General features: G+C 44.6%; 2 protein-coding genes across 3 annotated transcripts in view; both read right to left on the bottom strand.

The window, feature by feature from the left end:
• LOC146839065 (uncharacterized) overlaps positions 1-22,640 on the bottom strand; it is a 502,432-nt gene that overhangs the window by 338,233 nt on the left and 141,559 nt on the right. For both annotated transcript variants that reach the window (XR_014960773.1, XR_014960772.1), the window contains exon 4: positions 10,473-10,629. The gene's annotated coding sequence lies outside the window, so the exon portion shown is untranslated. The remainder of the gene's footprint in view (positions 1-10,472; positions 10,630-22,640) is intronic.
• Positions 5,140-9,518, bottom strand: LOC146839066 (uncharacterized). The gene is made up of 2 exons (XM_085603070.1): positions 7,319-9,518; positions 5,140-7,254 (listed from the first exon to the last, which is right to left on the bottom strand). Exons 1-2 carry the CDS (start codon positions 9,258-9,260, stop codon positions 7,052-7,054), a joined length of 2,145 nt encoding a protein of 714 aa, XP_085459196.1. The 5' UTR covers positions 9,261-9,518; the 3' UTR covers positions 5,140-7,051.

Genomic DNA, 22,640 nt, shown 5'->3' with positions numbered 1-22,640 from the left:
TGACCCTAGTCGCTGCCTTCGAAGTGGACTCCGATGGAGCGGCCATTTTAACTTTGGTGGTCGTGGCCGATTGTTTCGGTGCCGGGGGCCGAGGCGCTTTTGAGGTACCGATGGCCTTCTTTTTCGGGTCGGTACCAACATCCGCTGCAGCGAGTTCGGCGCCGAAATCCCTTTTAGTGCGTTCGGAGCCGATGGTCTGGGCTGGCGTCGAAGGAGTGGAGGTCTTCGAGCCGACCACTGCTAGTTTCACTTTCGGTTTCTGTGGAACCGGTGCGACGATTGGTTTCGGTTTCGTTGAAGGGAAACCAGTCTTTTTCGGTAATATTGGCTCTTGCTGGATGTTCGAGGCCGGGCCCGAAGGCGGGGCCGAAGAACTGCGAGATTGATCTCGGGTAAGGCCCGGAGGCGATCCCTTGACCGGAGCCGTAGAATGACGCACTTTGATAGCCTCCGTTTCGACGGGTAGGCCCTGCTCTTCACCAGAGCTATCTTCTTCGGCCCCAAAGGCCTCATCGTAGTCTCCTACCTCATCGTCGGCTTCTTCCCTGTGAAAAAGCGCTTCATCTGCGTCTTCCGATCGGGAATCGTGTTCGGAAGCGGGGCTGTAGTTCATGTCTTCCACGCTTTCAACATCCTCGTCCTCGGTGCTGAAGATGTTGGCCGGGGCCGGTGCCGATTGCTGCGCTGGATCGGAATCGGGCACAGGCCATGCATTTCGATTCGTCGTTATCCGGCGAGAGGCATTTGTTGCACACCGGGTGGACGTCGATATGTGGATATTTGGCGTGGCAAACAGGACACCGTTTGAATGGGGTCCTCGATTCCATCGTTGATGTAAGGTCGATGGTCGGATTAAACGGATCCGAAAAACTTGAAGAAGTTTGCTAACTAAGCAAGAAAGCTGTCGATACCGAGCGGGAACAGTACCGACGAAAACTAAAGGCCTTTTGGCCTTAAATGAAATTTTCCTAACTTGAGCTAAGATAAGCACATCCGAACCCAATGGCGGAAAAAAACAATCTGAGGATGGAGAGGATGCCCATGCGCACTGTGGTCCAGGGGAGGAGTCACCTATCTCAGGATACTTCGAAGACTCTTCCAGGACAACAACGTGCAAACATCCGGACCCAACACTAGGCGGCGATCTATGCACAGATATGAATTCAGCAGCCCACATGCCTCGAACCAAAGTTTACGTTGGGCCAGTCCTGTGAAAGGGGGCCTGTTTTCACACTTGCAACGATTGTCTAGGACAGATAGGATAGGCATGATGCAAATTGTGAAAGGGAGATGGGCACACATGTTACTTCCACCCTTTGCAAGTGGGAGTTCAAAAATAAGGATCCAGCTCACAAGGTTCTGAGTTTCCCAGAAGTGTACTGAACCCCAGACCGACTGAGCATTGAAGCAGCGAGAGTATATTGTAGTTACCAGACAGCCCAAGAGCTCTAGAACCAGCAGAATCTACCCTGCAAGACTCTACACAAGAACAAAAAGGAGTTAGAATAGCCTAGCCCTTTTCCATTTCACCCTACCCCACAGCACTGCCACCAACCCTACCACACTAACCTTAAAAACCATAGCCCCTTTCCCCAAAACACTGCCATCATCCGTTCACACAAAACACTGGCCCTTTCTGCTAGCCCTAAAACTACTCCTCTACACTGCCACCTACCCTCAAAACACTACATGGCTACACTGTCTGCTTCTGCCATAACACTGCCCTCTATCCTGCCACCCCCACCCAAACTGACCCCTACCCTACCATTGTCCCTATTGCCAAACACTAGCCTCTACACTCACCATTGTATCCTGAAAACACTGGACCCCCACCACCAAAACACTAGTGAGATAAAGTTGGATAAGAAGGGGTGAGTGGGAGCCACCAAAGAAAGGCCAGAGGGCTCAACCAGTTTTTTTTTTTTTTTTCAAGCAGTGGACGGGGCACTGGCGCGTTTGTTGGGCCCCTTTAGAAAAATATTGGCCCACTGGGCCCGGTGTTCCACTGCATTTAAATCTTGCCTTGTCCCCGGTCCCACCACATCTCCCATGGTACGTGGAACCCTGCAGTAATATACTGCCCCCTCTCAGGGGCCACCATGCTGGTTTGCCCATGCCCCCTTCCATTTCCTTGCCTAGGGCACCCACAGCCCTGGGCGAGGATAAGGAAGAACGGGCAAGCGGTAGGAGTAGAAGAGACAGATGCACTCTGCTGCAGCATGCCAGTATCACCTACCTGATCTTCTTTTTGGTGCCCCCATCTCCGACGTACAGTCTGTTCTCTCCTCTGGCTGCAGAAGAGTCCAGTCTGCAGCCAGGAAGGTCCTCCGGTCCAGCGGCAGGTGGTGGAGTCTGAAGCCCTTCAGATGAATGCAAAACAGCAGGCAGGCCGGTAAGGAGTAAATAAACAAACAACACATCACTTGCCTGCTGCTGAGACTCCTCCTTTTATTGGCCCATTGGCGAGCGCTGGATCAATGCAAGGACGAGGTAGCATTCACTGGCATTTTTATGAAAAGTGCAGGCTTGTTACAAAACTGGCGATTTTTTTTGCACATCGCTAAATCCTGTCTCGTCCCCTTTTGGCTACAGTAGGGTTTTTCAACTCTGCCAACGCTTGACCCTGCTACAAACCCAGCAGGTCTCCCAGTTCTTTCATGGCCATGGCACATAAAGGCAAAGTCCAGGACATCATGCCACTGAGTGACCTGCTGCTACAACTGGTGCAGCTGCAAAACCTCTTTGTGTCCTTCCAGACACTGACTCACCCTATTGTAGGCAGTATCCAACATTTTCTCCAGTGAATTAGATTGTGCCACTGGCAGACCCCTCTCCCTATTCCACCCAGACTTAACAGTGGCGACAGATGTATCACTTCTGGGATGGGAAGTCCATATGGGAGACAGAGCTTAGGGAACCCTCGTCACCGGCAGAGACCCAACTCCACATCAAGCTGTTGGAGTTGCGAGCATTTCACTTCGCGGTGAAGGTCTTCCTGCCCACCATCACAGGAGGGCTGGTGCAGCTTCTCACAGACAAGACAGTCAAGTACGATGGTCTCATCAGGAAGTGTCACTCAAACGTGTTTGACAGCGAGCCGAGGATTCACTGGCAGCAGTTGTTTGGTCCGACGAACGGGCGCTGGAACTGGTTAGTTGAATTTGACATGCTCCCAGGTACGCTGCCCCGAGATACAGAAGAATCCTTACTAGGTTGTCTTGAATATACAAACAAATCACAGGGTGTGAAAGGCAAAATGGCGCTACCAACAATATTACACAGTATCAAACATATGAGAACCAAATTCACAGCGGTGCCAACAACAGTGGGAACAACACCCAAGATCCCACAAAGCTCAATACAAGATTGATATAGATGCAAAAAATAGAGTTGATGCACACGCTTTAAAATAAATGAGTAATTCAATGAATCAGATGCAGCGCAAAGCTTCCGTTCTCCTTAGTTTATTAACGAAATTCTTCCACTCCCCAACGCGTTTCGTCGTTTGGAGGGGATTAACCCATACGACTTCCTCAGGGCTGGAAGTGACACAAATAACAAATGTATAGAAAGATGGCGGCAAAAGATACACAGAAAAAACTAACACATAGTTCCTATAACTGAGAGCAAAAGGATAAACAGTTCAAAAAACAGGTAAAATTATAAGTCAGAGTTAATACATAGTGTAGAAATAACAGTGTAAGACATAAGTCCAAAACAGCATACTTTTGAGGAGCACAAAACAGTGGTGATATCAGTGAAACAATACCTCTAAAAAAAACTACTCACCAACCCGTGTGAGTCTCATACTACGAATAGTTATAAGAGAATTATCTGTACCTTAATTATTTGAAGAACTGCAAACCTACAACAATACAAATGACTCAATATTAGTCGTTGCGTCACACATGAGGCACGATCAATCATAAGACCCATGAAGTCAAATAAATACCTGTTGAAACTGGATAGTAATCATACGTTCTAATACCACATCTAGATGCAGCCAAATCATAAGGTGGCCATCCGAGTAAAAGGCCTAAGTAGAAAGCACCTGAAACAATAATAAATTGAATTTTGTAACACTAAAATAACGTAAACGCACCTAATCATAGGCTACAAGAAAACTTCTGACTTACCCTAATCAGTATTCCCAATATTAGTACCAAAATATCCGATTGCCAATAAATCCTTAACGAGAATCGTCCACTTGACGTAGTAAGTGCCCTAAAAATAGAGAGTCTTGAATTAGCAATCGTTCTAATCCATTGCTGTATAAGCCTAAGAGAAGACGCTCGCGCCAAACGCCATCCCGCTTACCTCAAACGCAACTTCTGCGATCCCGTGTTCTCGGGATCGCAGACGCAATCAGATATTTTGGTACTAATATTGGGAATACTGATTAGGGTAAGTCAGAAAGAAGTTTTCTTGTAGCCTATGATTAGGTGCGTTTACGTTATTTTAGTGTTACAAAATTCAATTTATTATTGTTTCAGGTGCTTTCTACTTAGGCCTTTTACTCGGATGGCCACCTTATGATTTGGCTGCATCTAGATGTGGTATTAAAACGTATGATTACTATCCAGTTTCAACAGGTATTTATTTGACTTCATGGGTCTTATGATTGATCGTGCCTCATGTGTGACGCAACGACTAATATTGAGTCATTTGTATTGTTGTAGGTTTGCAGTTCTTCAAATAATTAAGGTACAGATAATTCTCTTATAACTATTCGTAGTATGAGACTCACACGGGTTGGTGAGTAGTTTTTTTAGAGGTATTGTTTCACTGATATCACCACTGTTTTGTGCTCCTCAAAAGTATGCTGTTTTGGACTTATGTCTTACACTGTTATTTCTACACTATGTATTAACTCTGACTTATAATTTTGCCTGTTTTTTGAACTGTTTATCCTTTTGCTCTCAGTTATAGGAACTATGTGTTATTTTTTCTGTGTATCTTTTGCCGCCATCTTTCTATACATTTGTTATTTGTGTCACTTCCAGCCCTGAGGAAGTCGTATGGGTTAATCCCCTTCAAACGACGAAACGCGTTGGGGAGTGGAAGAATTTCGTTAATAAACTAAGAAGAACGGAAGCTTTGCGCTGCATCTGATTCATTGAATTACTCATTTATTTTAAAGCGTGTGCATCAACTCTATTTTTGTCTTGAATATAGTTGAGAAGCTTACGGGAGAGGCGGTGATTTACCGTCCTGAGGAGGCAAGGGTAATTAACTGGAACGGTCGAAACATTGACTATACAGGGACTATTTCATATAAATTATTTCTTCTAAGAATCGCCTTTGCTTAACTTGTATTGTACAAAAGTAATTTACAGCTCTCTCTCTGTGTACAAAATGTGGATCGGACTGTTTTATCATCATATCACTTTCATCTTGAGCACTGCGCAGTAATCACTCAACGATTTATATATACCCTTGCTGCTGAGAATACAATTAGAATTTTTGGAAATGAAAAGGCCTCATCTGTATTCTAATCATGATAAAAATGGTGAATTAATATCTGCCCAGGGCCTGCAAAGGTGATACAGACCTGTGAGATCATAAAATCATAGACCCCTGTATTTGTTCAGTGCGCATGGGAAGTGCTTCTATGCGTCTACGCATGTCACTTCTGGAGCAGAATGACGTCGACACTGAGCTGCATGGTGTCTCCTACTGCGTGGAGCAGGACTACTTTAAAGTTTGAGGATCCAGTCTGGCGTGTAGGGAATATTCACAAGGTAAGGAATCTGCAGGTAAAGGAGTATCCACCAGAAAGAGCGTTATCGAAGGCAAGTAACTGGTTTGTTATGTTTTCCTGCTGTTGTATATTATCTCATTCTGGGTGGTGAACTCTGCTTGCGGAGTTTTCTGTACTCCGCGGAGCTCACATAGTTCCTAAAAACTCCGCTCCATGGAGCGTAGCGAGGTTTTTTCTACGCTCGCGCTATTCAACGTCATGTGCCAGAGCGGGGAAAATCCACCTCCTGATGAGATTTTTCCTTGCTCGTGCTCGCCAATGTCTAGTTGGCAAGCAAAATCAACCTCCTGGCGCAATTTCTCAAAGCGGGTCATCGGATTTCTCAAGGCGAGTGGTCACGGTAGGTCACAACCACTCGCGTTGAGAAACCTTCCTTCGCATTGACAAAGCTTACGCTCCAGTAGAAGCAACTGTACCCTCTTGCGCTGCACATGGTGCCATTCGTGATAATTTTTACAGGGCGGGACAAACACCAGGAGATCAAAATCACCACGAACGGCATGACCATTCCGCACTCCGCTGCTCGCGGAACTCTGCATAGACCACCAGAGTTTTTTTTGTCACTTCGCGGAGTTCTTCATTGAGGAACTCCGCCTAGGCTTAATCTTATCATGAAAATATAGATTTCAGTCATATGTTAAGAAACAAGGGTGAGTATAAACCTTTTGGGTGGAGTAAAATTTAAGACATTAATATTGTGATTTTTTGGGCAATTAGTTGATTTTTGCAAGTACTAAAATTTCTCAGTGTAAAGTAAAGACCTTGACAGTTTTGTAACTTTCAGATACTAAAAATTATGGATTCTGTTGCAATAAAAAAAAATCCAGGCCTGAAATTTCTTTGGAGGTTGCTTGCGGGCAGCCTAAGTTATGCTGCAAGAGTTTCTTGATGAATCCTATTGCAACTACAATATGTGCTCTCTCATGTAAATTCAGGTTATTAGAAGCTTTTCTGCAACTCAAGATACGCCTTACTTTTCACCTGATGTGGATGCATTTCTCATGTTTAGTGAGATATCCTTTCTGAGTAAAACGCTTCTGGCTTTTCCCTCTTGTATAGGGCTTTAGTCCAGTGTGAATTCTCTCATGTGAAGTGACAATGTAAACGAGACTAAACCTTATCTGACATTCAGAACACCCATAAGGCTTTTTTCCCCCCCGTGTGAGTTCACTCATGTCAAGTGAGAAGTAATTTGTAACCAAAACTTTGCTTGCATTTCGAGCACTCATAAGGTTTTCCCCAGTGTGGGCTCTCTCATGAAGCAGAACACTGTCCACCAGATTCAAGCTTTTATGGAATAAGTATTTTCTCCAGTGTTGCGTTTCTCATGGTGAGATAGCGTTTTTCTCTGCAGCTTTTCTGGCTTTCAGAGCACTCATAAGGTTTTTCATCAGTATGGAGTCGCATATGATTAGTGAGGCTGTGCCTATCAAATAGGAATTTCTGGCATTCACAGCATTGGTGATGTTTTTCCCCTGTGTGCGTCTGCTCATGTAGAGTGAGATGGAGTTTAAAATTGATGCTTTTCTGGCATTCGGAGCACTGAATTATTTTGATGGTGTGTTTCCTTATGGCGCTTGTAACCATCTCTATCTCTGAATATTTTCTGACATTTAGAGCACTGATAATTTTTTTCTCCAGTGTGGATTCTCACATGTTGAGTGAGATGAGATTTTTGGCTGAAACATTTTGGGCATTCGGAGCACTGATAAGGTTTTTCCCCAGTGTGGATTCTTATATGCAGAGTGAGAGTCCTTTTTTCACTGAAACATTTCTGGCATTCAGAGCACTGATAAGGTTTTTCCCCAGTGTGGGTTCTTATATGATGAATGAGACGTCTTTTTTCGCTGAAACATATCTGGCATTCAGAGCACTTATAAGGTTTTTCCCCAGTGTGGGTTCTTATATGCAGAATGAGACTGTTTTTGTCAGTGAAACATTTGTGGCATTCAGAGCACTGATAAGGTTTTTCCCCAGTGTGGGTTCTTATATGATAATTGAGACAGCTTTTATCACTGAAACATTTGTGGCATTCAGAGCACTGATAAGGTTTTTCCCCAGTGTGGGTTCTTATATGATGATTGAGACAGCTTTTATCACTGAAACATTTGTCGCATTCAGAGCACTGATAACGTTTTACCCAAGTGTGGGTCCTTGTATGTTTAGTGAGTCTTCTTTTGTCACTGAAACATTTCTGGCATTCAGAGCACTCATAAGGTTTTTCCCCAGTGTGGAATCTCACATGATCAGTTAGAAGTGATTTAAGTTTGAAATCTTTTGGGCATTCAGAGCACTGATAAGGTTTTTCCCCAGTGTGGGTTATTGTATGTTGAGAAAGACTTCTTTTGTCTCGGAAATATTTCTGGCATTCAGAGCACTGATAAGGATTTTCCCCAGTGTGGGTTATTATATGCAGCTTGAGACTGCTTTTTTGTGTGAAACATTTCTGGCATTCAGAGCACTGATAAGGTTTTTCCCCAGTGTGGGTTCTTGTATGCCGAGTGAGACAGCTTTTTTCACTGAAACATTTGTGGCATTCAGTGCACTGATAAGGTTGTTCCACAGAATGGGTTATTGCATGTCGAGAAAGACTTTGTTTGTTACAAAACCTTTCCTGGCATTCAGAGCACTGATAAGGTTTTTCCCCAGTGTGGAATCTCACATGTGCAGTTAGAAGTGATTTACGTTTGAAATGTTTTGGGCATTCAGAGCACTGATAAGGGTTTTCCCCAGAGTGGATTCTTGTATGTTCAGTGAGTATGCTTTTGTAACTGAAACATTTATGGCATTCAGAGCACTTAAAAGGTTTATCCCCAGTGTGGGTTCTTCTATGCCGAGTGAGACTGTTTTTGTCAATGAAACATTTCTGGCAATCTGTGCACTGATAAGATTTTTCCCCAGTGTGGGTGGTTCTTGTATGCCGAGTGAGTGCTCTTTGGTCACCAAAACATTTCTGGCATTCAGAACACTGGTAAGGTTTTTCGCCAGAGTGGGTTATTACATGTCGAGAAAGACTTTGTTTGTTATGAAACCTTTCCTGGCATTCAGAGCACTGATAAGGGTTTTCCCCAGAGTGGATTCTCATATGTTCAGTGAAATAAGATTTACGGTTGAAACTTTTTGGGCATTCAGCGCACTGGTAAGGTTTTTCCACAGAGTGGGTTAATACATGTCGAGAAAGACTTTGTTTGTTATGAAACCTTTCCTGGCATTCAGAGCACTGATAAGGGTTTTCCCCAGAGTGGATTCTCATATGTTCAGTGAAATAAGTTTTACGGTTGAAACTTTTTGGGCATTCAGCGCACTGGTAAGGCTTTTCCACAGAGTGGGTTAATGCATGTCGATATAGACTTGGTTTGATACTAAACCTTTTCTCGCATTCAGAGCACTGATAAGGTTTTTCCCCAGTGTGGATTCTCATATGCTCAGTGAGATAAGATTTACGGCTGAAACTTTTTTGACATTCAGAGCACTGAGAGGGGTTTTCCCCAGTGTGCATTCTGTCAAATTCTGTGAGATAAGATTTATGGCTGTTTCTTTTTTGGCACAGGTAACCTTTTTCCCCAACTTCGGTTATTTTGCCTCGATTGAGGCAGGTTTGAACACTGAATTTGTTCTCACATTCCGTGTTTTTATAAGGTGAATTCCTAGAGTTAATATCTCTACGTTTAGTTTTCTCTTGCTTATATGCCACGGTTAGAGTGAACCTGATTTTAGAGTCTGGCTTGTTTAGATAATGTTCAGCATTTATCTCTAAAAGAAATTGTGTGTAATCTTAACACTTGAATTGAGCATAATATGTCTGGAAGCAGCCCTGTAACACCAGTTAAATTTTTTCTAGCAAATAGTCTTTAGGTTATAGCCTCTCTGGCAGCAACTTATTTTTTGACTGAAGTTTTTCTCAAATCTATTTGTATAGGTTCTTAGCAATGCAGTAATAAGGTGTTAGTCTGATATTTAATAATTAAACTGATAAGTACCTTTTTGCACTGACGTAATGGCAGTAACTGAGGGCATTAGAACGTGCACAGTACTATTGTTGGTCATTAGTCACAGAAAATCAGTTCCTTTTACCCTTTTTAGGTTTGTTGTACGGTTAAGGTTTGTAGTTCTGAAGACGAGGATTTATGTACATTAGCTATAGCGCAACGGTGCTCCTTTAACCCGTTTTTATATTGAACAGTTTTACATATCACTCCTGCACAACAGATAATGTTGAGGCGATTTACATAGAATTACAGAACAGTACACAATAAAAAGGAAACAATCTGAGATGGTCATGAACACAATAAAGTGGTGAATTTTTAAGGTTTTCGCAAGAGCGAGCAGAGTGGGCCGTGGTGTTCTATCCAGAGGCAGATAGTCTCAAACTTGCGTAACTGGTTAAAAACGGTTGTTGAACAAGGGTGATTTTCCAATCTTTTGGTTGTTAACGTGTCAGCTTCTGAGTCTTCTTTCAGTGTCTTTTCTTTGATGGTTTGTAGAAGAAACCTTTTGTTATAACTTTCTTTTATGCAGTGTGTGCTTCCTCTCTGGAATTACATGATGCTTTAGATGAACGTTATTCTGTCATGCTGAGGCAATTTGTCTTTCTGATAATATTTCAGATGAGGATGCTGTGATTGGTCTTTCTACATTATTTCTGATGCTGTGTACACAGATATGGCTTTGCTATGGGTTAATGAAATGCAAAATGAGAGACTTCACTTACAGGTATAGTACTTTCCTCGCCACACCTAGATTTTTGGAAATTGTTTGAACGTAGAATGCTGGATGTCCTTCAGTTTTTCAAAATAATCCTTCTTATGACACCGACATTCAGTTGCCTGGTGCTAAATCTTGCTTTCTTCGTCCGTAATTTCAATGACCTAGTATTAAAATTAAATAGTTAATACATGTAAATTTCCAAAAATATAATTTACAAGCCAAATCAATGCAGAATTTAAAAAATGTTGAGCTGTTCTTCAGACAGAGCAGAGTGTAGAATGGTGGCATGAGAGTACTTGGATGTAGGAGTGAGGATTTGTAGAATTTTCAACATTTTATTAAGCTCACAAAGGATACCTGTACCCTATGGAGTTGTAACATAGAATCCCAAAGGCAGAAATTAAAGGCATATGGACTGGCACCAAACAGATATTAAAAAAACATATACTATTAATTAATTTGTAATGTAGATTTCTGGGACGGGAATGACCCCTCCACGGACAACAGGCATTTTCCCCTGCCCTGAGTTACCACCTACTTGCATCTGGTATCCTGAATTTTGAGTTTTGGCCTCTGCCTCAAGCAAATCTATTGTGTGCTGCGAGGACTATGCCTAGACCTATCCCTCAACTATGGTTCAGAGTATGAATCAAGGGCAATGAAATTAAGGCGTACTGTGTTCATTTTATTCCACCTTATTATCAGTTGTTAGGTGTTTCTGCAACTGGATTTACTGGGTGCAGAAAATCAGGACACAATTTTTTTCCAGACAGAAAAATTAGACTGAGAAGACGCATAAGACTCTGGGTGCAGCAGAAGCAGCCAAGATTTATGATGTTTTTTTTACTAACTGGGGGAAACACACAATTCTTCCCTCTGTTGGTGTTCACAGTTGTCGTACGTTTGTGATTCAGCGTTGAGTGCAGAACGTATCGAGTAGAGCCGAGGGGCCGAGCCGAGGAGGAGTTGACGAGCAAGCGGAGCAGAGCCTGGGACGACTGCCCGGGTTTGTTTTGTGACCGGTTCCCCGCTCCCGAAGGTTTCTCCCGCTTCAGCCGCGTCCTGTTATACAGGCGTTTTAAGTTCTATGGATCTGCTGTGGGGGCAGGAACGGCCGCTGCCGGCACCGCGGTCCTAAGGCGCTGCTGGTGCGACGGCCGCTGCAGGGGTCAAAGGAGCCTTGGCCCGCGGTGCCGCTGGTGCAGCAGCTGCTGCAGGGCACAGCGGAACACAGAGGGGCACAGAGGAGCCTTGGCCTTCTGCCTGGTTTTACGTATATACCAAGCATTGAGCAGAGCAGAGCTGAGCCGAGGAGTGGAGGGAAGTGCCTACATCTGCCATCTGTAGTGTGACTGGCTCTGGATCCCGCTCTTGCTCCTGAAGAATTGCCAGCATTCTCCCTTGTACTCTTGACAGCGATGAATAGCAACGAACAAGCAATGAACAGTGAGTGGTGAGTGGCAAGAGGTGTGTTGGGTGTGGCGAGTAGTTAAGTTTGATCGGTCAGTAAGTCGTTGAGCCATTGGAGTCTGCAATAAGTCTGTCATAAAAAATATGAGAAATATGCAAATGGGAAAGTGACAATAGACTTTGACCATGTTGAAGCACCCCTCGACCCCTGAATTACTCTGCATGCCTAGACTACAGCCCTACCCTGAGCCCGGATATTAATCAATCGATTAATTAATTTATTTATTTAATAAGTAACCAGCAGTACCGGCGGATTCTGTACTGAGGTGTGCTTTGGGGGTGTTTTCCCTTGGAGGTGTTTTTGTCCTATCAAAGCACCTGTCCATCTTGTCACTGGCCCGTTTGATTCTCTGAAAGAAGCAAGACTTCACCTTAGAGGATGTATTATGAGGTCAGGAAAGTAGCGGCCACCTTTCCCTCCTATCAAAAGGAAAAGAAAAATACAACAAACACTAATATTAGATACGTTTAAAATAAAACAGGGAGGTGACATACACTCCTTAAATCATCTAAGGTCCGTACATTTGGGAAACTGGGAAAGTTGCTGTCAAAGTTTGATTTTATGAAAGATCCAACTGGTGCTATGCTAACATTGCTAACTAACCAATGTGATCTTCAAACTCCAATTAAACCACTGAGTAGACCAAATATTATATTCCCCAAGCAAGGAATAAGTGAACCAGGCCACCCGGAGTCTGAAGCTGAAGTCGAACGAATGTCAAATTCAACTAAGGACCAAGTCAACCATTGGGGTCAAATAACGGACCTAGAGATGTTAACTATTCCACTTACTGGTTGTTCACAACAAGAGGACCCAAAAAGCACAAATCTAACAATGGGAGATACTCCGCAATTACTACTAACTAGGTAGCCAATGCCAATAGAAGTGCAAGTAAAAATCACAAAAGCTAACGGTATAGGGGAACCATCTAATTTGGGCCAAATACATCAACCAGAGCAAGAAGCTCCAAATGAACTAAATGGTGGGGTGAAAATTATAAGGGAAGCCAATACCCCACTGAAATCAGATTCCGTTCAAAAACTGGACCAGCAGAAATGTAATCAAAATAACGGCTCTCAAATTAATAAGGACCAATACAACAGCAACCCAGAAACTCTGCAGCGTGAGTACTCCGTATCAAAGAGACGTTTTGAATAGTAGTCCACAATTCATTAATTCTTGTGACGAGGGACATGATTTTCAAGGACCACAAAAAGAGGAGTACAAGGACCTATCATTCATAAATGGGCAACACCATAGCCCAGGTACTCAGGTACCAGGAAGTGGGAATGCTGCAGCTATTTGGGATTTAGTCTTCCAAACCTCGCAATTAACTCTGGAAGCTTTAACATATCAGTTCAATAAAATGGAGGTCCAAATAGATCTCTTGAGCGCTATGTGTGAGAAAGTGCCATCTTTCTTGCATGGTATGCCCCCACTTTTTGCTGAATTGCTGAATGTACTTTGACTGAGTGTACCCTATGTGCCCAGGGCCTATGTTCCTTCCCTAAAAACACATAACCCAAATTGGCAAACCCTGGCCACATGTCAGCCCCTGGTAAATGGTACCCTAGGTATCCAGGACCTTGTGACTAGGGAAGGCCTCTAAGGACTGCAGCACTCATTGTGCCACCCTTAGAGGCCCTGTACCCGTACACACACACACACTGCCCTTGCAGGCTCGGTGTCTGAGTGCAAGACAAAACAAAGAGTCGACATGGCACACATCCCTGTGTGCCATGCCCATCACCTACACTGCCATGGCATACATCAGCCACCCCTCTAGCTGGGTGCCCTATGCCAATGGTGCCAATGGTGCGGGCACAAGAGCAGGAGCCCTGTGCCCCTACAGTACCCAAGTCCATTCCTGCGCTCTGTAAGTGCAGTGCTGCCCTTTAAGAGTACATGGTGCTGAGAGCTCGTCAAACACGAACTCCACAGCACCATAAAGGCAGCACTGAAGACTGAGAAGTTTGGTATCAAACTTCTCAGCACATTAAACTCACACTGATGCCAGTGTGGGATTTAATGTACCAAGCACCCCAGAGGGCATCTTAGAGATGCCCCCTAAAACCTAACCTACAATCCACGTCTGTTCTGAGGCTACCCAGGCTGCCACACAGCAGACAGGTTGCTGGACCCCTGGGTAGGAGAGCCCCTGCTCTCCTGAGCCTGCAACAATGCACATCCTGGGTGAGGTGCTCAATCTCCTCCCCCCAGGATGGGCAGGGGGAAGCTTCAAAGGCATGCCGCCTCTGTGAGTTTCCCCAGGCCACTGCAACCCCCCACTCTGGCGGGAAGCTTGGCCGGAAACCCCAAATAAGGACAGGGGATGTGCCAGCCTGCCAACCCCACCCCTCAGGTGGGGGAGGCGAGGTGAAGCACATCCCCGGGCTCTCACCATCTTGAAGATGGGAAGCCCTAGCCAATCAGGATTAGGCTACTGCCCCCCTTCCACAGGAGAGAGGCAGGATAGGGGGTGTACCCACCCCAGGACAGGGACCCATTGGTCCCTGCCCTTCACCTACCTGTAACACCCCTAAATCTAGTATTTAGGGGCACCCTGAACCTTCCTTCCCCAGATTCCAGATTCCAAACTACAAAGAGGAGTAAGAAGAAAGAAGACCTGCCCTGCAGCTGCTAAGAAGAGGAAGACACCAACTGCTTTGTCCCCAGCCCTACCGGCCTGTTGACCCTCGAACCTGCTCCTGCTCCAACCCGGCATCTCTTGAGGCCAGCAACCTCACAAACCCCGGAGGACCTGGCTACCTTTTGACTCTAAGCCCCTGGGACTCCCATGAGTAGAGGCTCTACTCAAAACCTATTTCTAATCCCTGGCAGCAGCCCGGAACAGCAAACCCAGCACACACTGCACCAGCCAAGCCTGGCCAGTGCCGGAGTGAACAAAGACCACGAGGACGACCCCACGGCGACTGTGACCCCGAGTCCGGCACCCAAGGACCTCCCTCGACCCTCCTGAAGAAGCCTGCAGCCTCAGTACAAGGTGCCCCCCCTACCGCGATCAACAGAGGGTAAGATTTCCCGACACCAAAAGGCACCCCTGCACACGGCGCCCCACGGCCCCCTGTGCCCACTCCCGGGGTACCTACCTATCCTCCAACTACCCAACTTACCTCTCGAAGTGGTGGTGGCACCTGAAGAATCCTTGTCCCCGAGCTTGCAGTCTTTTTCCAAACTGGAGATTTCCCATTGACTTCAATTGAGCGCCCGAAGGCTCAAAAGCACCCTGCACCCAGCCGCCCGAGTGGCCCTGGCAGTGCAACCTCTACACCTAACTACTTCCCCACTTGCCCTGAGTAAGTGACCAGGAGCCCAGCTCCCACAGCCGCGTGGCTTGCTAGTCAGCAGCCACCAACCAAGGCCCCCCTATCCCTCATAGGATAACATTGGGCCTAACTCTCTCTGCACCCGGCCGTCCTAGTGTCGCTGAGGGTGAACTATCTGTACCTACCTGACCCTAGGGGACCCCTGAGTCTATGCCCAGAACCTCAACTCTGCCAGTCGAGTACTTACCTTTAAACCGATAACTCTATTTTCTTCATAGGGTAACATTGACTGGCTTTTTCCTGAAAGTGTGGACTTTTCAAATCTTAAAATATTCACCAAAAATCAGCCAAGTAACAAAAACACTCACCTGCTCTTAGGTGAGCTCCCAGTGCTGGATCTTGGTGCCCAGCACGGACTCTGAAAAATACTTACAACTGTACTTACCAGTAACCCAATTTTCTCCCATAGGAAACCATTGACTGTTTTTCGGTGAAATTTCTTCTAAGTGTCAATTTCTGCAATCTTTAAATATTCTTTAAAAATCGTATAATATCTGAAAACGTAATTACTTGTCTGTTTTGGATAAAGGTCCCAGTACTGAGTCTAGGCACCCAGTACTGGATTACAAAAGTAACGAGAACCTACTGTACCTGTAACTTGCATTTCCTTCCATAGGGAATCATTGACTGTTTTCTCTGAAATATTTTTTAAGTGTCAGCTTTTGAAATAGCTAAATATTGTTTAAAAATGATCCCAGTAATTAAGTCGACTTTTATCACTCCATACTAAGTACTAACCCAGGACGGAATCTAGGATCCAGTCCTGGAATTCCAAAAGTAATCCTTTTTTTTTTTTTTTTAATTTCTTTATTGAATAGAGATCACGGGTACAAACAAGAAGAAACATAACCCACCATTCAATTAATTATGCAATGCAGGGTCGATTCGCAAAATTTGAATTACAATAATGTTCGGCAGATTTCAGGCTGTGAGACGGCTAATACAACTAATACATAAAAAATAATTCCATTATATCGTTCATTACGAAAAAGAAGAGAACAGATAATTAATAGGTACACCAGATAGCTCAAGACCATCCTACTTGTCCATATATGCACGGACAGCGCCCCAAATTAGCTGCCCCAATGCCATTTTCCGCCTCCCCTCAACAGTATATAGGTTATATTCCATATTGTACGTGAACAAGAAACGAGTTCTCCACATCTCAAATGGTGGGGCATCAGTTTGTAGCCACACTGAGGCAATGCACATCCTAAGCACTGCTGCTGCCATAAATATCAGATACCTAACTTCCTTACTAGGGTCTGTGCGTGCTCCACCTGCATCTATACCCAGCAGAATCTCACTAATTGACAATTGTATAGAGACACCGAGAATCTCAGACAAGAACCTGTTTATATGTCTGAGTAATTCTGATAATTTAGCACAGGTGGCAAAAATATGTACTACATCGGAATGTAAAATATTACATCTAAAACATTTTCCATCTGGATCTCCTCCCCACTTTGCAATTTTATCGGGCGTGCGATAGAGATAAAACAAAGTCTTGTAATGTTGTGCCTTAAGATTGGCAGACATAAATAAACGGCAAGCCAATTCAATCGAGAGCTCCAACGGTATTTCAGGGCACCCCAGTCTTTCTTCCCATCTCGTACGATGAGTTTCCAAGTCGTTGGACATTGTCTCGATAATTATATTATATAATACTCCTTTTTTGCCTCGATAAGAGGATTAGACACATTTACAATATTCAGTTTAGCAAAATACTCGCGCAACTGCAGATACTTAAAAAAGTGCGAAGTGGGTAACAGATATTGTTTCTTCAGTTGGGAGAAAGATTTTAACCCATCTGTTGTGTATACATCTCCCACTGTTATTAAACCTCTTAAACGCCAATTAACTTCTATGTGATCCCAGCATATATTGGGATGCAGTACCGGTGCAATTAAAGGGGTATAAATAGACACATTTCGAATATTATATTGCTTCCTTATTACCTTCCAAACCTTATATGCGGCGGCTATCACCTTAAACCTAGTGCGCTTGTAGTAGTTCCAATCTATGTCAATAAAGAGACGGTTCCTAGCTTCAGTCCCTAAAAGCAGAGAATATATAGAAGGTTGTAGTGCTGGCTCCACAGGTCCCTGACCGGTTAATAAAACATTCATTCGCTGCAACATACATACATAGTAGTACAAAAGGAAATCAGGGACTGCCCAACCACCCACTGCCCTAGGCAGCATCATATATTTCTTAGCCCGTCGCTCTTTCCCCTGAGACCACATAAACCTCATACATATTGCTTGCAATTGTGAGACAAGTAATCTCTAATGGTAGACATCTATAAAGATACAGCACCTTAGGCAATACCATCATTTTCAAGATGTTGCATCTGCCGACCAGTGTCAAATGTAAACATTCTAACTGATCCAGCTGTTTACGAACCCCATGTATCAGCTTCTGCCAATTAACCTCTACCGTAGTCGAAGCTCCAGCACGAATCTGTACTCCCAGATAAGTAACCTCATCTAAGACTCATGGATCAACATAAGACTTGATATTCATACAAAGTATTTGAGTCTTAGCTGTATTTAATTTGTATCCCGATACCGATCCGTATATCTTTGCAAGATTTTCAATTTCGGGCATAGCCATAGACTGTCTTGGTGAGAGCACAGCGACATCATCAGCATACGCCAATACACGGTACTGCTGCGATTGTATCCTGACTGGAGGTACCCTACCGGTCAGCTCAATCATTTTTAAAAAGGGATCTATATACAGAGCGAACAGCAGTGGAGAACATGGACATCCCTGCCTAGTCCCTCGTTGTATTACTACCACTGCAGATTGAAGACCCATTACATTAATCCGTGCACTAGGTTGTTGATAGAGCACCTGTATTGATTTGATAAAATTTGGCCCGAATCCCTGTAGTTTCAACAAGTCCCATAAGAAGGCCCATGATACTTGATCGAAGGCCTTCTCTGCATCCAGTAATATAAGGCTCAGTGGGTTCCCCGACACATTTGCGTGATCAATTAAAGTAATCACCCGGTTAACATGATCGGTTGTACCGCGCTTTGGGATAAACCCATGCTGATAAATAGAAACCAGAGGGGTTATCACTTCTGATAATCTAGTAGCTAATATCTTAGAGTATAATTTCCCGTCTGTGTTTAATAATGAGATAGGCCGATATGAGCCTGGTAAATCCGCCGGTTTATCCTTTTTTTTTAAACACTGCTATACTCGCTTCGCCCCATGTTATAGGATACTCCCCTTGCTGAGCCATTCGGAATGTAGCTAGCATATCCCGTTTTAAAGCTTGAAAAAAAAATGTATATACTTCGAGCGGGAGCTTATCAGGACCCGAAGCCTTACCTGCTGGCAATGCTTTAAGAGCTGCTTCTAGTTCAAACATCTCTATAGGGGCCTCCAATATGTCTGCCAGTCCTTGATCCACTTTTGGCCCGAGATTTTGCCCAAGAAAGGATAGAGCTCTATTACTATCATATTCTTCTGCTGCATATAGACAAGCGTAAAAACTTCTAAAGACTTCTAAGATTCCACTCTCGGTTTCTTCATATTGTCCAGCCTCATTTTTCATACTTTTAATTCGTTGAGCAGTTTCCCTATTCCTGATTCTCTGGGCTAGACACCTCCCACTTGCCTCCCCATATTCATACAGCACCTGTCTCTTAACCTCGAAAGTCTTTGCTGCTTCCTTACTCCAATAGTTATTAACCTTGGCCTTAGATCGCGTCACCGCGGCTGATGTATTATAGGTATCCCTATTATGAGCAATGTCTTGAGTCAGCAGCTCCTCAACCTTGCCTAGATCCTGATAAAGCTCCTGTAGCTTTTTTCGCATCCGTTTTTGAGCACACAATCCATAACTGAACACCTCCCCCTAAAAGCTGCTTTAAACGTATCCCAGACTATCCCAACTCCTGCGCTTCCCCTATTTGAATTAAAAAACTCACGGATCCACTCACTCATATATTCTTGGAATTTAACATCCAGCAACAGCTTGCGATCAAAAGAGAATTCACGGGGTTTGCAGGGTGGGAATAAAGCCCGGATGGACAGCACTACTGGCCCGTGATCAGACGTCGCTCGGGGATAGACCTGTATTTGTGCGTCGTGAAGCAATTTATGTGTAACTAAAAAGTAATCTAAACGGAATAATTTTTGGTGAGGAGCCGAGAAAAAAGTATAACCGGGCTCAGTCTTCCTGAGATAGGCCCAAGCATCAGTTAGCCCATGTGCTTTCACCAATGAGCTTAACGCCCTGTATACCTTTGGTTTCCTACCTACATACCTATATTGATCACTACCTAATGTTCCAGAGTGGAGATTAATATTCAAATCTCCACAAAGAATTACAGGAGCGGCCCAGGTTGCCAATTCAACATTCAAATATTCCAAGACTTCTGCCTCATCAAAATTAGATCCATAGATGGAGCAGACAGTGCATTTAAAAGTTCCTACTTTACATTTCGTAATTGCCCACCTTCCAGCATTATCCTCTAAAACCCGTCCGCCTTCAATTAGATTTCTCTTAGCTAATATAGCGACCCCCCGCGTTGTAATAGACTGCTTGGTGCACACCAGCACACTATACCCAAGATCGCTTAAGTGCTTTCGCTTAGACCATGCAAGATGTGTCTCTTGCAATGCAATAATATCGCAGTTAAGCCACTGCAATTCCCGAGCGACGCGTTGCCTTTTATTTAGAGCATTCAAGCCTCTCACATTTAGAGTACCTATTCTTAACTTTCTAGCTGCCATCTACTCTGTCTCTAAGAAAAATAGAAACATTCTGCCCCCTGTCCTGCATTATCTTCATATAATCAATAAAAATTATACCCGTGGTCCCTGTTTTCCCCTTTTTGACCATGCCCCTCTGACCCACCCTCTGGCCCCAAACCGAGGTCTCCCTCCCTTCCCCCCCTCCCCCTCCCTGATTCAACCACCCCTAATGAGCAAAAGGACATAGTCCTTAGTGATGCGAGTGTGCGAGAACCACCTCGACAGAGGATCCGCCAGGTTGTTGCCCTCTCCTTACATTTATCTGTAGTCTGTTTTTACTTAGACAACATATTACTAAACATATTATCTACCCTACAATAAGAACATCTCTTAGAGCGACACTTTATCCCTTTGTACCTTAAATACTATTAATAACATAGTCAACCTCGCTCTTTTAGACAGTATCGCTCTTTTAGTCAGACCAGTTTTTCTGCCTTGGTAAGAAGAGAAAAAAAGAAAAAATATCCAATACAAAAAGACAGAAAAGAAACAGACCACAGATATTCAAACAGCATTAGGAAGCCGTAGAAGTCCTATTGGTGCAGGTTAGTACTACAACTCCTCCCTCCGTTATTTAGTTCACCTCTGATAGATAGTGCACCCTATACGTCTCAAAATGAGGTAGTATTATAACTAACTGATTATGTTAGAGAATGCAAGATGGCGGCCGAGCGGCCGTTTGAGTGAGCAGTTCCGCACCTCGGCGGAGGAGAGATGCCAGGATTGCCGCGTTCAAGGGAGTTGTGGCTGGCCGCTGTTGGGGGAATAGTGCCGCCTGCTTTCTAGCCCACTTTGAGGGCTCTCGCTGTGCTTTAACCCCGCTGTGTTCGAGGTTTTGGTGAGGGCGGGTAAAGGATGCCGAAGCGGCAGCCGGTGGCAGCGAACTCGGCCCCTGAAGGCAGAGGCGGAGGTGGAGATCGAGGCAGGCATAGCCTCAATCCAGTGTTGGAGTACAGAGAGCTGGAGTTGGAGCTGGAGCCACAGCGAGAGCTAAGCGACAGGAGGTGATTGCTTTGCTTGGAGACATGGAAAACGAGCGTAAATGAGATAGGAATGACTACATTGTAGCTGTTGCAACTGCGCCTCCGTTTCATCGGATTGTGAGATCTTTTCCTCTGTCACAGCGCTACAGTGTTACAGTGTTACAAAGCCACGGTGAGATTCCCCTCAGTAAACTTTAATATCTGGCTGAGAGGCTGAGAAGAACCCGGAGCTCCCAGAGAAACGCGAGAAGGATTTTCTCTCCTATGGCAAAAGTGAAAAACTCTTAATAAACGTTAAGAAAGCAGGTATGGCGCCGAAAGGCAGAGGCACACGAAAGACTGCTGCTGTAAATGTGAATAATATTAGTACTAATGATGCAAGCAGCGCTAATATAAATAATATAACTAGCGCCAGCAACAGCGCCAGCAACAATGTTACTATGAGCAACAGTACTAGCAGCAGCGTTAGTGCATCTGGGAGTGCGGCTCTCTCCTCCAAATTAACTGATATGAAGGGCACAGCGCAACTGGAGTTGGGGCTGGCCTGACCAGCGGCAATAGCGATAATGGTGTACAAACTGTTAGTAATAACACGCATATTACTCCTACAATGCCTGCAATGCCTGGGAACTTGGACGCTGCAAAGGCACCTATGTTACATGCAATCTTTATGAAAAAAAAGGCGCTGCTATAATTGCAAGATCCATTGAAGGCGTGACAGGTGGAGATGGGGCTGACTCCAACGGCCCGGCCCCTCCCGAGCGCAGTATTAGGAAAGGAGAAGGAGAAGGAGAAGGTGGCCCGAATGAGCAATGCATTGCCACAGTGGACTTGGGAGACACAGATTCTGCACTGTCTGACGGCAAATTTTACTCAATGCCAGATCTATCTGCGGTATCGGAAGAAGATGATGGTAACAGCCTCCAAGGTGAGCGGGATGATGAGGTGGCACTCACAGACGATGAAGATCTGATGGAGGAATACGGCGATATGACACACTCACCTATACAGACGAGGGGACTAGGGGATCAACAAGACACAGTCCGGCGAAATCCTGAAACCGAGGGGGCTCCACAGGAAAAGACTCCTCTTTCACAACTTATTTGGGAATCGGGGGGAGAGGAGTCCCAACCACAGGATTCAGATCAAGGCGCTAAAGGAGTAACTCTGGATTTAATATATAAGAGCATCATGGCCCATCGGGCTGAGACTAAGGCTGAAAGTAGTCGTACTCAGGGTGCAGTTCGGAAACTACAGAACACTATGCGGCGGATGGTTAAGTCTGTGAATGAACTTACCAAGTGGGTGACAGATACAGAGGAACGAATATCGAGTACTGAAGATATACTTACTAAGCAGCAAACTGCGATAGAGACTCTACAGGCCACCCGAGAGGATATCGAATGGAAGATGACGGATCTGGAAAACCGCGCACGGCGCAATAATCTGCGTGTCCTTGGAATTCCAGAGATGAAAGAAGGGAAAGATGCACGAAAGTTCATTATCGAGACTTTCACAGAAGCATTTCCAGAGCTAGCTGAATGGCAGTGGGAGAAGGAGATCACTAGGGCGCATAGATATCCATTTGTATTGCG

This window comes from Triturus cristatus, chromosome 4_2 (genome assembly GCF_964204655.1).
Source record: "Triturus cristatus chromosome 4_2, aTriCri1.1, whole genome shotgun sequence".
NCBI lineage: Eukaryota > Metazoa > Chordata > Amphibia > Caudata > Salamandridae > Triturus > Triturus cristatus.
Note: the sequence above shows the minus strand (reverse complement) of the source record. Positions and strands in the feature narration are given on the sequence as shown.